This window comes from Aricia agestis, chromosome 14 (assembly GCF_905147365.1).
Source record: "Aricia agestis chromosome 14, ilAriAges1.1, whole genome shotgun sequence".
Taxonomy (NCBI): Eukaryota; Metazoa; Arthropoda; class Insecta; order Lepidoptera; family Lycaenidae; genus Aricia; species Aricia agestis.
In genome coordinates, this window is record NC_056419.1 from 8,420,450 (window position 1) to 8,437,549 (window position 17,100).

Sequence of the window (17,100 nt, forward strand, 5' to 3'; positions counted from 1 at the left end):
CTGAATATGCATATAAAATTTGGTAAAAATCAGTAAAGCCGTTTCTAAGGAGTACGGTAACTAACATTGTGACACGAGAATTTTATATATAAAGATCCATCCATATCCAATCTGTATTACACTTCACTTCACTTCAAACTCAACGCGAACAGACTATATTATGATGTTGTAGTCCAGAAACTATTCCACTCGTTATCTAGTTAGTCACTCGCCGCGAGAGCTACGCCGTAGCACCTTCGTAGCACCTTCGTAGCACCTCCGTAGCACTCTACGAAAAGGTAGGTAGTCCACGGCCATCTTAACTGTATGTTTTTCCCATTGGAAGTCTGACGCTTTTTTATCTAAAGTAATAAAAGTATTTAATGTATTTGTATAATTTTTTACCCATTATGAATGAGTTTACGAATTTTAAACATTAGTTTCTTTTGCTTACTTCTTGTCTCTCATGTTCACAATCAGAAATACGAAATAGGGTGGCAATATTATCAAGACTAGGCCGATTTTAGTTAAATTTGGTATGATATATTGATGAGAAATATTTATGTCTCGGTAATGGATGTAACGTTACGTAATGAAATTTCGAAAAACATTTAGTATTTTTGTGAAAATGGCAAAGCATTTTGTTCTGAATAATTCATTTCGTTATTTGGATATATTTAAGCCTACTTTTTATTTATTTTACAAGATATTTTCCTTCATAAATCAAAGCATACCTTCCGGTTGTTGATAATCTGTAATCTTATTCGAGCGTACCTAATCCATTTACAGAGTATATTTAGACATTATGCCGGGAGAGAATACTTATCAATAGAATTTATTTTCATGGTATAATTAAGCTATTAGCATGGGAGAGGTCCATGGAACACGATAGACTCGGATTCGAAAACTTTCTGTTTGGTTTTTTGTCAACTCACTCAACGCTAGTAGCGGTATAGGGTTTAGGGTTCCGTACCCAAAGGGTAAAAACGAGACCCTATAAATGAGACTTCGATGTCTGTCCGTCTGTCTCCAGGCTGCAACTCAAGAACCGCTATAGCTAGACTTCTGAAATTTTCACAGATTGTGTATTTCTATAACAACAATACTATAAAAACGCAATCAAATTAATATCCCAACAAACGTGATTTTTTTTAAGATTTTATCGCTCATAATCAATATTGGTAACAGTTAGGCACTTAAAATTTTTATAAAATCCTTAATTATAATTATGTGTACTTTAATAATTAAGTAAAAATTTAGTAAGTAAATATTTAAGGGGGGCTCCCATACAATAAACACATTTTTTTGCCTACTTTCGCTCTATACCGGTACGCAACCATTTTATACGTGGGAGAGCCATGCTTCGGCATGAATGGGCCGGCTCGACCGGAGAAATACCACGTTCTCACAGAAAACCAGCGTGAAACAGCGCTTGCGCTGTGTTTCGCCGAGTGAGTGAGTTTACCGGAGGCCCAATCCCTTCCCTACCCTCCCCTATTACCCTGTTCCCTCTTAAAAGGCCGGCAACGCACTTGCAGCTCTTCTGATGCTGCGAGTGTCCATGGGCGACGGAAGTTGCTTTCCATCAGGTGTCCCGTTTGCTCGTTTGCCCCCTTATTTCATAAAAAAAATGCACGAGTCCGACTCGCACTTGGCAAATTTTTTGTTGTTGCGCAGGGGTCAAATCTGAGTCTAATTTCTAAGCATAAAATTATGTCATGTATGTAATATAATATAACTATGTACAGTATGTAGTAATAACGAGTGCACGCAAGTTTTGTCTCTTCAAAATTATTATTAGTTTTAGATTTTTAAACCACTTTGATGAAACTTAGCACAGACATAATGTACCTAGATAAGTAGGTACTTAGGTATCTAGGTAGATCAGAGTAAAAGATAATGCTTTTTCTTGTAAGACGTACGGTTCCTGCATAAATTGCAGTCAACATCTAGTTATTTATAAATCTGTGGAGTGGACCTGAAATATTAGCGGCATTATCCTAAAACGGCTTTTAGCAACTTGTACTGAATGAAAGCCTTCCTCCACTCTTAAAGGAAATTAATTCAAATCATAATTTCCACGCCGCTGAAATGCCTCTCTTATTACAATTAATATTTTCATTTATATTAGATAATTAAAACGCTTTGTTATAATTAACTAGCTTATGCCAGGCTTTAAATGCATGGTCATAGTTACTTCATGTTAATCTGGACACATTTTTAATATGTGTATTGACGGTGTGTGGATCAAATCCGGTCCAAACTCTTAAAACGTACTGGTATAGAAACTACATCCGTTTGGACCGAAGCCGGCCAAGTTTTGTTTCGGTCCATATGGAGTGCGTCCATTCAAAATGGTTCGGAATCCCTGTGCCTAGCGTAATGCCCTCAAGTCGTTAGTATTATTAATTTAATATTATGCTATAACTAATATTGGTGTTATATATTACTTAATAATACAAAGATTAAGACGGTGTATTCACATAACTATCCTAACTCCTACGCAGTAGTTCGGTGAGCAAAGTCTTGGTTCAGTTTAACTTCATCATATAAACTTGGCCAGAGGATGGACAATATTTTGAGTTAGTTAACTGCTAAATATTTTATGAGCGTATATTATAACGGCTAATCTAAATAAGAGTAAACTTCATAATAGGAGACGCTACGAGTAGCCATACAATCAAAATTATCTATTTACAACATAGAAACATTATTTTTCATTAATTAAAACAGTGTCAATTTTATTTTCTCACGCTAAAACCGCTTAACCAACTTTAATGAAATTATGACGATAATATTATGAGTCTCGGAAAAAATACGGAATAGTTTCTTTGGAGTCGAAGTTATAGTACGGGAGCCCTAGAACAATATTTTTTTTAAAACTACCAAGCTAATTTTCTGTGAGTACCTTCATTTTGATAAGACGAACAACATTTTTATCTGCGAAAATTTTTGAAAGTGGTAGCTAACAGAAATGGAAAGGATTTCATACTTTGATGTGATGGTCCTAAAATACGGATTGATTTATTGTTACTCTTAAATTACATAACTATTAGCCCTTCAATATACAAAAAGGACAGCTAGTTAGGGTTCCGTTTTAGGGTTCAGCAGTCAACCAAGTATTGTTGATTACAGAACCCTATAACGGAACTCTATCGAGCTGATTTTTTGTATATTGATAGGTTATTACTTAATAAATATTAGTTATATAATTTAAGAGTTACATTGTCCTACAAATAAAACAATCCATATTTTAGGACCATCAATTCAAAGTATGAAATCCTTTCTATCTCAATTAACTACCACGAGATTTTTCGCAAATAAAAATGTTATTCGTCTTATCAAAATGAAGCTACTAACAAAACATTTGCTTGATAGTAATAAAAAAAAAATTGTTCTAGGGCTCGCGTGCTATTACTTAGACATCTTATTTTGTCATAAACGCAAACAACCACCCTATACAGTACATGTACGTTTCAGAATTATTCTAGAACAACAAGCTTCCCTAACCTAACCACGTAAATACTGGAATTAATTTAATATTCCTTTTTCCGTACACACATTTATTATTCTAAAATGGTCTTACACTCTCTCGTAATAAAGGTTATAGCTCTTGTACTCCACTCAGCGTGTATGATGAAAAACAGCTTTTCTGTAAGCCTAGTGTCAAGATTAAGCCGATCTAGCTTTCCAGGGCTTACTTCAGACGTCCACTTTATGAGAATAACATAATTTACTTTTTATTCATGAAGAGAATATTGAATTCTTGTTCCATAAAATAGGGGTACTACTTTAAAGGAGGCCTTTTAAGGTTGTTTACAAGGCACGATATTTTCATTACACTGAACACCTCTATCGTCGGTATCGCAGACCCAAATTTATTATAGACTAAACGACCGCGAAGCCCGCAACTTTGTTGCACCAAAACTCGTTTATCGCGCGGGAACCGTACATTTTTTACGAGACAAAAAGTATCCTATGTCCTTTCTCGAGACTCAAAGTATCTTCAAACGCCAAATTTCAGCAAGAGGTAACAGACAGACAAACAGACAGACAGACGGACAGACGGACAGACAGACAGACACACGTTCGCATTTATAATATTAGTATGGGTTTTCAATTATTATGCGGCAGCCGGCTACCGCTTGGGGATATGTTAAGAGTTAATTAAATTATTTTAACACAAATTTTCTCGTGTTTATTTGTGAATCGTATAATATTCATAGAAAGTTTGTTTTGTACCTAGTTCAGATCCAATTAAGTATCTTTATAATAAATATTTACCTATCACTTCGTGAAAGACCGAGCTTTGGTATTTAAGTAGTACCAAAAAAAAAATATTGTAAAGCTGCGTGGTTCTTCACTTCTTCAGAGAAGACCTATCTTGATCGTTTTTTTCTTCCCAAGAATTTTTTTTCAACTTTCGTGGAATTATACTTTCAGTCGCAGCTGTTGAATATTTTATAAATATACAAGTAAATCTTGTTTTCAGTATATTATAATAAAAAAATAAGAAAACATCTTGGGCAAGGTTCTGTGAGGAAGTGAATAACACCTCACAAACCTCCAGACTATATAAAGTCATATCTAAGGCCCCTAGCTCTCATCCCAGCACTCTGAAAAGGCCAGATGGTACTTATACTAAAACGGCGGAAGAAACGCTAAGATTACTAGCCGACGTCCACTTCCCCAACAGTATCCATCTCGAAAATCACGAAGCCTTCTCTCAAACGATTATTAAAACGAGACCATCAGTTGACGATTGGACGTGATCTTCAAGCCTGATCGAGTCACTTGGGCAATTGACAGTTTCAAGCCTTACAAGACCGGCGGCGAGGATAATATATTTCCGGCCCTCCTACAGCAGGGCAAGGACATTATCCTTCCTATGCTACTGAAAATATTCAGAGCAAGTTTTGCGTGGGGCTACATCCCATTGGCCAAAGGTAAGGGTGTCCTACATACCAAAAGTGGGGACAGAGACAAAGCTCTACCAAAGTCATACAGACCAATTAGCCTCACTTCTTTCATGCTTAAAACAATGGAGAAGGTGGTCAACCTATAAGGGACACCTATCTCACTAAAATGCCGCTGCATGAAAGACAAAATGCCTACAAAAAAGGCAAATCTACCGAGACGGCCCTAATGGACTTGGTAGATCGGATTGATAGAGCAATTGAAGATAAAGAGATTGCGTTATGTGTCTTCCTCAATATTGAAGGCGCATTCGACAACACTTCAACCAGCTCTATCACAAATGGCCTGGCTTCAAAGAATATAGATCCAACAACTAGGAAATGGATCAAAGCCACGCTCGACAATAGGGTAGCCTCATCGACTATTATGGACCTGACACTCAAAATCAGGCTGACACAAGGTTGCCCACAAGGAGGTGTCCTGTTACCCCTGGAATGGTCCCTGGTAGTGGATGAGCTACTAAGGGAACTGAACCTCATAGGTTACTACGCTCAAGGGTACGCTGACGACCTGGCGATTATGGTGGTGGGAAAATGCGCATCGGTGGTCGCTGGGTTGATGCAGTCAGCACTAAGAGTCGTCGAGGATTGGTGCCAAAAGGTCAAGCTAACAACGCTGATAAGACGGTCTTGATACCTTTCACCAAAAAGAGAAAGTTGGAGGGACTAAGACCCCCAACACTCTTCGGGAAAACTATTAAGTTTGCGGGTGATGTCAAATATCTAGGAGTAATCCTAGACAAAGGACTCACTTGGAATAAGCACATCGAGTATATTACGAAAAAGGCTAGATGTGCTCTGGGTTCCTGTTGGAAGCTTGTCAGCACTAAATGGGGTATTCGGCCGAAGGCAATGCTATAGCTATATACAGCCGTAGTGAGACCGATTACCACATATGGCTGCGCAGTGTGGCTTAAAAAGGCTGAACAAGTAAACTGTAATAAAAGACTAAACAGCGTACAGAGACTGGCATGTCTAATAATCTAATAAACACCCACCGCTTCCCTCGAGGCCCTGATCAACTTAACTCCGCTTCCTCTGCTTGTTCAGATGGAAGCCAAAAAGGTGGCTCTCAGGGCCAGGACGGCGGGTAGGACAAATTGGGTCTCCACCCCATTTCGACAGCTGGAACAGTCTCTCAGTGAATCACCTATCATGGCCATGCCATCAGATGCCATGAGCAAGGTGTATAGCTTTTCGAAGCAGTACCAGGTTTTTATACCTTCCAGGGAGGACTGGGAAAGAAAAATCCCAATCGATGTCCGCCCTAGCGACATAGTTTGGTTCACGGATGGATCAAGGAAAGACAACCGTGCGGGAGCCGGATTCTACGGGGGCAGGCCACCAAAAGGCAAATACGCCATTTTGGGGGAGTTTGCGACCGTGTTTCAGGCTGAAGTCTTCGCTATCCTCGGTTGTTCAATAGAAAGCATGGAGATGGTCCTAGTTAATAAAAACGTTTTTATCTTCTCCGATAGTCAAGCCGCACTTAAAGCACTGACTGCCGCAGAAGTCTCGTCCAAATTATTTCTGGAATGCGTTGAGACGTTAAACATGCTAGGAAGGAACAACAACATCCGCCTAGTATGGGTCCGGGCCACAGCAACGTCCCCGGCAATGAAACCGCTGATGAACTGGCTAGGCTTGGGGCCGAGAGTCTCATATATGGTCCAGAGCCAGTCTGTGGTATAACTCCCAGTACCACAAAGCAAGTGCTCAAGGAATGGGGTCACAGACTATGCAGGAAGCAATGGGCTGAGACCCCTGGCCTTGAACACTCCAAGGCACTAATTCCTGACTTCAACAAGAAACAATCAGAATTAGTGCTCACCTTGGGTAGGAACCAATTAAGAATCCTTACCAGAAGCCTAACTGGGCACTCCAAGCTCAACAAACACCTAAACAGAATGGGTATTTGTAACATAATGACTTGCAGATTCTGTGAGGAGGAGGATGAAACACCTATTCACCTTCTCCTCGACTGCCCTGCTCTACTACAGAGCAGGAACAGGCACCTTGGTCGCCACGAATACTCGTCCACAGAGGAAATTCGTGGCACCAACCCCAACCATATCGTTCAATTTATGAGCAGTATTGGGTTGGGGATGATACTCTAGTACGAAGGAGTCACAATAGATCCTCATGGGTCGCAGTGACGTCAGGGATACAGCGACCTGCCTTCTTTAAAAAAAAAAAAAACATATGTACACTTTTGTGACTTGTGTAAAATTTTTATTAAAAATAGTTTCACTATGTTTTGATTTAAATCTGGAATGAGTTTTAAAATTTCCAAGTATTATTTTTCCTCAATTTAATAACAGAACTATACGTTAATCGAAATCCCAAAACAAACAATAGAGTGGGTCAAACACCCCCGTAACGCCGCCATGTATCTTGACATAATTACATTCGCCAAACGAACATCGACATGCGTCTTCAGCTTCTTTCGCCTATCTCCTGCATGAAGGAGATATATGTATGAAATACGGTTGAATCCCACACGTAATCTCTTTTTTGTGTATCGAATTTTTTCCACAAAAGAAACCTTTGTGGGTAATAGTATCAGAATGTGGCTCCATTGAAAGGTGCGGGCTAGGCGCATGCTCGGTGGCGTATCTTGCGCTCGGAATCTGCGGGCGGGCGGAGCGGCAGCCCGACGACGCGAGCCGCGCGGCCGGTCGTATTCCCATGGCTTCCCGATCCACCCCCGATTTACAACAAAAATTTAATCGATACTCATTCAATTATATTCATAACGCGTTAATCGGGTAGTTGTTGTGCCAAATACTGCCGATTCCCAACGAAGACTGTGATTCGTGTTTGTGTTATACAGCCTCATGATATTTACCAAGCGACCACACGTAGCGTAAACAGGTAAGCGTATTACAAATTACAATATCACTTGAATGTTCAGATTGTGCTGGATTTCAGTTTATTTTATTGTCTAGTTTTAAAAATCTCTTCCATATGGGCCTGATTTTCTATTTTTTTTAACCTGTAGCTGTTTAAATTGCAATTAAAGTAATCAATTAAGTAGTGATTAAAATATTGCTTAATTTAATAAGATAATAACAACAAAACATCTGATAGGTACTAAAATAGAAAAAATATAGAAATCGTAAGGCTATCAATATGTGCATGACCTCACTACGAACATTTATTTCTTCAACATACTTTTCAAGGAATTTGACAAAACTAAGAATAGTGACTTTTCGCTTTTAATCCAGTATTACTTATACATGCTTATACATAGTATATTACAATTTTATAAATTACTTTTCTATAAATAATTTGACGAGCAAAAGGTTTTTCCTCGATCCCGATACTTGAATAAAGAGCGAGATTTAATATAATTTCATTAAACGCTTTTCGTGCGCCATTCGAGGGTTTTTTCTGGAGGTAATAAAAGATCAAAGACTCCACGCTTCGGCATGATTGATTCCTTCCACGTCACCGGATACATTGCCTTCGGGTCAGTGACCGCGTTAAACGTCAAATTTAATATATGCCTCAATTATAAATGCACAGAGCAAAGTGTAAGTCGACCTCGTATGCTGACTGGCGACTTGGTCGATGACACATTTACGCGAACGTCACAAGAATCTCGGCTATATTCTCTTTCATACAGTAAAGTTAGCTTCATGGTCTAGTGCTTAGCTTATAAGGCTTGGGTTCGATTCCCGGATTTGTAAGATGTTAGGACAATGCAGAACTATTACCTGATTGTTTGAAAAGAGGGCATTGTAAATGTGATTTGAAAGCGATCGAAGATGATCTTTTTCCAGTCATGCCAGAAAACTGTCCCACTGGATTACGAGAGTAAAAGAGAGAGAGAACTCATAAGTGCTCTCCCACGTACTCAATTACTATAAAATATTTCTGAGGGCCTAGACAAGCGGTTAGCGGTTATCGTAAACGCCAACGCCACAAAATGTATGGGATTTACATCAATATTAGCTAGCGAAGCGATGACATATGTCAAATCGTTTACGATAATCGCCTGCTACTTGTCTACTAGGGCTGTGCAGCTTGTCTGTCTGGAATTGGAAAACCGCACGTAGTAAAGTGTGGCTGTTATTACAACGTCACAAGAAACTTGGCTAAATTCTCTTTAATGCAGCGTTCTTTATGAGCTCATTGACCTACAACTATAAAACATACTACATTATTATTATTGCATATCCCACAATGCGCTGTACTCGTATGAAAGCATAAAATGAAATTAGAAAAATGTATTGCAGCTGTGGCTCGCCTCATGAATATGAGATTGCCAATTGCATTTTGTTTTAATAACGGTGTATGGAACCGTGGCACGTATAACAATAAACATTACCTACGGCCTTCATACATAATGAAATTAACAAGCAGTTAATTTCATACAAAATATGTATGAAATAAACAGCCGATGGGCGTCCGTGGCCTTGTGCGTAGACCTTTGGTTCGCACTCATGAGGGGTTCGTTTGCATTCGATCCCGAGTCGATGCTTGTACCATTGAGACATTTTCAAATTTCAAGTACCGGTCACTCGTATAATGAAGGAAAACATCGCGAGGGAAACCGCATATAGTTGGTCCTAGATGTATTGACCTGCTCATTCTTCTGGACTATGTTTCGAGAATGTACTTGGGCAACCATTCGGTCATTAAAATATCTCGTCCCAGGCACTACAGTATTTGATGAGTGGTTGCTTCACTCTGAAAATACTGAATAAATCATCCACAACGGATAAAAAGGCGTTAATTGTTAATAAGCAGACGAGTTATAGAGGGATTACCTGGTAAACAATGGACACTGCGGTAGACTAGTTGAAAATATAACTCTGCCTAAAGGGTTCTAGATTGTGTTCTATCAAAATCCTCACCCCTTTCCTCGGCCGTCGGTGATCTTATACTCACTGGATAACACAAAACCTAATTCAGTAAGACTGGGTCAATGATAAACTTATGATCCGATCCATTTGTTCCCAAGCGTGGCTCTCCTGAATTTATTCGGTAGTTAAGGTTCATTGTTTACAAGTTTTTTCATAGATTTATCCATATAGGCAGATGGATTTTTATAATTCAACTTTCAAGTGACTTGCTACAATTAATGATATAAATCTTAGGTTGATTTCATCGACATTCTTCCGATTTTTTTTTACGTTTTATACCATCAATCTCCATGCTGCATAACAATCGAAAATTTATTATGTCTGCGATACTCACGATGAAGGTGCTACATAACACGAAGTAATTCTTAAAAAATACCTAGATAAGATTAGTGTTCGATTAAACAGAAAATTAATAGTTACGGTAGTACGTTTTAATATAGCTGATATGCTACGCCAATTCTCAAAAGGGTGCCGACCATACATCTCGATTTCCTTTCTGATTTCCCATCCCCTTATTCACCAATACCAATAAACGAGCTTTTACAGTCACATCTTTTATTGGGGATCAAAACTTTACCTCTTTGGGGTTCTCCCTCTGTTTATCTCCGCAGACACTGCCATTGGAGAAGTTTTATAACTTTGTGTTTGAGATGCACTAGAAGAACTAATTTATATTGTTGTACTTACTACACAGCTAAGCAGTTAATAAGCAATTCGTAATTACTATATTAAGAGTTTACGATAAAATTTTACGCAAAAGATAAGAATTTACGAAAAAAATTCTCGTATAATAAAAATCATCAAATTAGTGAATAAAATATATAACTAATTTCGGAGTCTTGAAACGCTTAATTAATTGTAAAAACTTATTCTAAAGTCAGTTATACAATTTAATGTTGTGCCATTTCTAATGTTTTTAGTTTACGGACAAATATTAGAAGAGAAGCTAAGAAATTACTTGTGAAAACTTCAGCACGGAAGCTGCAAGTAACATAAAACTTATATTCAATTGCTGAACTCGGAGACGTTAGGATTTAACTTTAATGAAAGTGAACAAATAATTGAATCCGTTTCTCTGGAAACTTAGAAAATGATAAAATCCTAGCATTGAAACGCAATCTTTTCTTTTCAAAACATTTGATAGTCAGCGGGGCTAAAATGGTCGCTTTGGAGAATCATATTATGAATCATAATATGATTCATTTTTTTAATTCGCAAAATGCAAACATTTTCAAGCACTTTAATTAGTAAAATTAAGTACAATTTAAGTATTACTTCATTACCATTAAAATAGCAGCGTTTTACCTACCAATAAAACGCTTATTAAAACAATTTCCAAACTCGAAGCCTATTTATATATATATTATGAGATAGCGTATTTGTTTTTGTAATCCGAGGCGGTTTTAAGGGAAAAAGAGATAGAAATAGAGAAACCGCCTCGGATTACAAAACAAACACGCTATCTCATAATATATATAATTATAAATAGGCTTCGAGTTTGGAACAGTTTTTTAATATGTACAAATTTTAAAGTACTCATTTAACTATTCAAAAAGCACTCCATTTTATATACCTGGTTATTTTATAGAGTGCATTGATTAATAATTAGCTCAGTTTGAGTACAAAATGATGTTGTTGACTACTTGAAAATACATTTCATATTTTATAGCAGATACAAAACAATTTTATAGTCTTTACTCGTAAAATAATGATTGTGAGTTTATTGTTCTATGCGCTGTTTTGGTGTTAATAACATAATTACATAATATCATATTATAAATATAATTTTAATTTATATTTTACTATATAAGTAATTAATATTATAATTTTATTGTTCCAGAATGAAACGAGTGAAAGCGTTTGTACTGGTATTTCTCTTCGGACACCTTTCAGCACTGCCTGATACGATACGAATAGGTGAGTACAGTAGTAAAGGGTAGGTTACACAGTGCGAGCAGCTGAAAAGACAGCAGGCAGTTATTACTGTGCCGGTGTACTCGCACGAGAGCAGCCCTAGTAGACAAGTGGCAAGCGATTATATCGTAAACGCTAACAAAATGTATGCGATTTGACTTAAGTAATCGCTTCACTAGCGAATACTAATGTCAAATCCTATAAAGTTTGTGGCGTTGGCGTTGGCGTTTACGATAATTGCTTACCGCTTGGCCCTCAGCTCGACTCGCCTCCCTGGGTCACACCATTGCATGCAGTGCCGTAAATAGTGCGGTGCCACCGGTGCCCAGGCACTGGGCGTAGACTCTAGGGGGGGCGCAAGAATGACCAGACCAGGCAGACTCTTATTCTTTCGAATTGCTCCCGATAAGTATTTCTCGCTGCGCCCTAGAGATGTTTTCCAATGTAGTAAAAAAATCTACAGCCGAACATATTACCTTCTCCTTTTTGTAAGCCAGTTAAAAAACAAGGGTGCAGTTATAAGCTCGCACAGGGCGCAAAAAAGGCTATTTACGGCACTGATTGCATGCTGCTGACGTCGCAGACCGCAGTAGATTGGTAATGTCTCAGTGTCATCGCATAGTCGAGTTGTATATCTGTGGTGGCGAAAGGCGAGTGGGGAGTGAAAACAAAAAATGTTGTAGTAACTCGCACCCGAGCAACTGACCCGCACATGAAAAGTAACTCGTATGATGCGGTCACACGGTGCAAGAAGTTGCATCTCAGTAGCTGACTATTCCAACTCGCATGACAGGGCGCACCGTGTAACCCAGCCCAACCCATTTGCTGCCATTTGGTTCAATTTATATTATGCGTCCGCGCAACCGAGCAGCTCGGCCGCTACACCACGAGGTCACAAGCAATAATTATAATATCTATGGACGCTTCACACCACGTCAGTCTGGCCCCGTGCTAAGTACCTGAAGGACTTATGTTACGGGTACCAGACAACGGAAACATATTTAATTTAATACTTTTATATTTTATACATTACATATATTTAAGATTTTTATTAAATGATACACAATATATTTAATACACCACCCATGACCCAGGAACTTTGAAAACTTTTTGTTCGGCGGCGGGATTTGAACCCGCGACCCCTGGCTTGAGCTACCGACAGCCCACCCACTGAGCCACAGAATTCGTCAAAAAATATCATAAAAGCAATCTTTTGAAAATATCAAAACGATTGACAAACTTGTGATCTCGTTGTGTAGCGGGCAGCGGCCCAACCGCTCGGCCGCGCGGACGCATATAAATCAAGCCTAACTAGTGCAAATTAGACCATATACTCGGGATAGGGACAGGTTTTAGCAAAGCGTGAAGGTATATTGACAAAAAAAACTAAGTGCTAAAGACTTGTAACTTCGGATATAATGTATTTCAGCTAGAAATATATTTTAAGGTGGCTACTGGCTAGATTTTTCTTTATGAAATAGGGGGGCAAACGAGCAAACGGGTCACCTGATGGAAAGCAACTTCCGTCGCCCATGGACACTCGCAGCATCAGAAGAGCTGCAAGTGCGTTGCCGGCCTTTTAAGGGGGAATAGGGTAATAGGGGAGGGTAGGGAAGGGAATAGGGGCTGGTAGGGAAGGGAATAGGGTAGGGGATTGGGCCTCCGGTAAACTCACTCACTCGGCGAAACACAGTGCAAGCGCTGTTTCACGCCGGTTTTCTGTGAGAACGTGGTATTTCTCCAGTCAAGCCGGCCCATTCGTGCCGAAGCATGGCTATCCTACGTATATAATATGGTTAATAGTCATCGCATATTACACAGACTCCACTCCAACCCAACTCACAGAATGGCATTGAATTCTCAGCTTTATCTAGTGTTACTTAGGAGTTAATTTACATCAAGTAAACAACTAGTTGACGACGAGTCGCCTACTGGTTGTCCACGCGGTGTGAGTTAGGTTAGGTTAGGCTCTTATGTCCTAACAATATTATAATAGCTTACATTTCCATGCCATGCTCTGAGTTGGGTTGGCGTCGAGTCGGTGTTATATGCGATGAACTTAATTAAAGTTGCGGAAATAAAGTTTAAATAATAAATATTCGTAGAAGTCCATGGAAGGTTTTAAAGTGACACGAAGTTCACCGGGACAGCTAGTATTTTATAATAATTAATTGTTCGACATAATCCTATAAGCGGCATCACAGTATAGCAATATGACATATAGGGACATATAGGGACTAATGTTGCCTTACTGTGGCGGCATGTTTTTAATGTTATGTCGAATGTATTATGGACATAAAAACTTTTCCGAAAGTCACGGTCACACTCACATATCTCATAACATTTGACCTTGGCATAAAAGTTTTTACCATAAATATTATACCCAAAAGACTTTCGCCATAAAATCATAATTTTGGACAATTTTGTTGTAACTTAAACTTATTTTTACGGTCGTCTACGGTCAGTAAAATATATGATGTCAACGTGAACGGTAAAATAAAAGAATATAACCGAAACAATATTATACTTAATATAATTTTATTGCACAAAGTTTTACTTAAATGTTCACAATATAATTTGCAACTAATAGGTACAATGATTTTGATATTTAGAAAATAAGAAATATATTATTTTTTATTAATATTGTAGAAGTGTAAGAAAAATAAAATAATTTATATAACACATAAGAGTCAACTCCTTGTGAGTAAAATTAAAATTCCCAACAACTCTTTAGTTTTTACATGTAGTGCAAGGCTCTCAAGCTCGTAAAGGCTAAGTGGAACATTAACGTTGCTTATAATATAAGCCTTACAATAAGTACATTGTATTTAAACACCAAATAAAAGTACAGAGTATTATAAATAGATAAATAAATAAATAAATAAATTCTTAATTGAGAGCTACTAAGGCCCAAATTGTTAGTAACAAATATCTTAAAAAACTAGGTTAGTGGGTAGTATTTTATTAGTTTTGAGTAACCTTTATTTTTTAACTAAAACCCTTAATTGGTGTTCTAGTATCGGCGAGTCATTCTTCAGCCAGCATTATATATGCTACAGAAAAAAAATTGTCTGGATTTGTCCTTTGAACTGGAAAGACATTCCAGAGTTAATTTTAATTATTATAACTACGAAGCAACTAACAAACTATATATATCTCACTCTCGAGATAATTAAAAACTACTCGTCTCATAATGTCAAAATCTCGACATCATCGCGACAAAACTTTATAAAAATGTGTTATTTCGATGATATTGTCATGCTTGGGTCAATAGAGATGAAGTTTGTCATGCTAGGGTCAATAGAGATGAAGAGACAAACCATCAAACATCGAGAAAACATGTAGAGTGAGATATCTCGTTGGCGTATGCTAGGCAGGCTGGACAGGTGCATCAAAATAGAATTGCATAAAAACTATGATAGTGCATGATTTAGTATTTAAATAGGTACATTACGAATCATAGTTTACAATCTTTCTGCATATCTTTCGATCGTGGAAAAACGATACACAATAGCCTTTCTATTGTTATCGCGGTCGCATGTGACCGTTTGGGGCTTGAAGCATTCATTACTTACCTAAAGAGTACCGAGTTGAGGATTTAAAGCAAGCTTTGTTTATAAATCTTGTAAATTGCTAGAATAACTTCAGCATCAATATCAAAATCTCGTCGTCGGTATATTTTAACGTCAAGCGACATTTTTATAACGCTTACAGAGTTTTTTATTACACTTCATACAAAATAAAACGTGCAATTTATTAAAACACTGCCATCGTAAACCAAGCTCGAAAATTTTAAAACGAAATAAAAATAAGTGCTGTACTTGAACGTCGAAATTTATTACAACCATAGGCTTAATTAATATACTATTAGAAATAGCATGTTGTGGCAAAAGGTGCGGCTAAATTAATGGTCTCATTTTAGTGTTATTTAGAAAAAAATCGTAATTAGAGGTTGATAATTGTTTTTTTCTGGTAAAATTCGATGTAATTTTAACAGAAAAAATCAATTGTCAACCTCTAAAATTTTTCTAAACGTGGGAGAGCCATGCTTCGGCACGAATGGGCCGGCTCGACCGGAGAAATACCACGTTCTCACAGAAAACCGGCGTGAAACAGCGCTTGCGCTGTGTTTCGCTGAGTGAGTTTACCGGAGGCCCAATCCCCTACCCTATTCCCTTCCCATCCCTACCCTCCCCTATTACCCTATTCCCTCTTAAAAGGCCGGCAACGCACCTGCAGCTCTTCTGATGCTGCGAGTGACGAGTGTCCATGGGTGACGGAAGTTGCTTTCCATCAGGTGACCCGTTTCCTCTTTTGCCCCCTTATTGCATATAAAAAAAACCATTCATATCCTTAGTTTTAAATTATATCCTAAGTTTTAAAAAAAAATATGGGAACTGTGTTTAGGTTGGGTGGCACCATATGCATGGTTAAAGTTAAAGTAATGGTCAAAGTTATGGTTATAGTTAAGGCTAATTTAACTTTGACCTTAACTTTGACCACTGAATTTGACAGAAGACGTTACTGGTCCGACAAGGCTTTATAAGAACGTGGGCCCCCGCCCACGCTGCTGGTAAAGGAGAACTGTCAAAAATGGCGTTTTTGTATGATGTTGAGTTGAGTTGGTGCAATGCCTTAATTAATTATTATGCTTGCGATAACCCTACGCTGAAGCAACACATAATAATATTACAAAAAAAATATTACATAGAGTACTTTTCGGTTTTCATACTATATTATTTCTTTCGCACTTGCTCTGCTTGCAAAAACAAACTCCAGTAACTGTTAAATAGACTTTAACTTCATTTAGGTTCTTGACACCATTCCGTTAGAGAATTTATGAGTGTTATTATGTGGGTGAAATAGTTGAGAGATAACTGTAATGAGTCTTGCGAGGCGCTATTAGGACAATGAGGAACTTCGATGTAGATTGAAAACCTCCTAGATATTACAATAGATAGAGCTGTATAGATTGTAATTTGTACTTATTTTTGGGGTTTTAAGATGTGAATTTAACTTTGTTTTATGATATTATGCAAAATGCAAATGACAGCTGCTATTCATAAAACCGTCTACTACGCATTTCACTCATGCCACAATTTCTTTGACGGATTTCATGTACCATCGAGGAAGTTGATTCCTATGCAATTGACAGACCAACGTTATTTGGTCGAATATTATGTCAATTCAATGTTAATTGTGATCTGTCAGCTGGGTTTGACGTAACGCGACCAAACTACTTAGGTCCCCGATTTGCATAGGAATCAACTTCTCTGATAGTACATTAGTTAAACTATGAATATGAGTTTAACAGGGGTTGACTGCTTTGTAGACTTTTTTTTTTTGCTTATTCAAAGACC

General features: G+C 37.9%; 1 protein-coding gene across 7 annotated transcripts in view; it reads left to right on the plus strand.

The window, feature by feature from the left end:
- The first annotated feature begins 7,621 nt into the window (after positions 1 to 7,621).
- LOC121733777 (glutamate receptor ionotropic, kainate 2) overlaps positions 7,622 to 17,100 on the plus strand; it is a 43,736-nt gene continuing 34,257 nt past the window's right edge. For all 7 annotated transcript variants that reach the window (XM_042124126.1, XM_042124128.1, XM_042124133.1 and 4 more), the window contains exons 1-2: positions 7,622 to 7,829; positions 11,667 to 11,743. In XM_042124126.1, coding sequence (XP_041980060.1) covers positions 11,668 to 11,743 — 76 coding nt within the window. In that variant the 5' untranslated portion in view covers positions 7,622 to 7,829; position 11,667. The remainder of the gene's footprint in view (positions 7,830 to 11,666; positions 11,744 to 17,100) is intronic.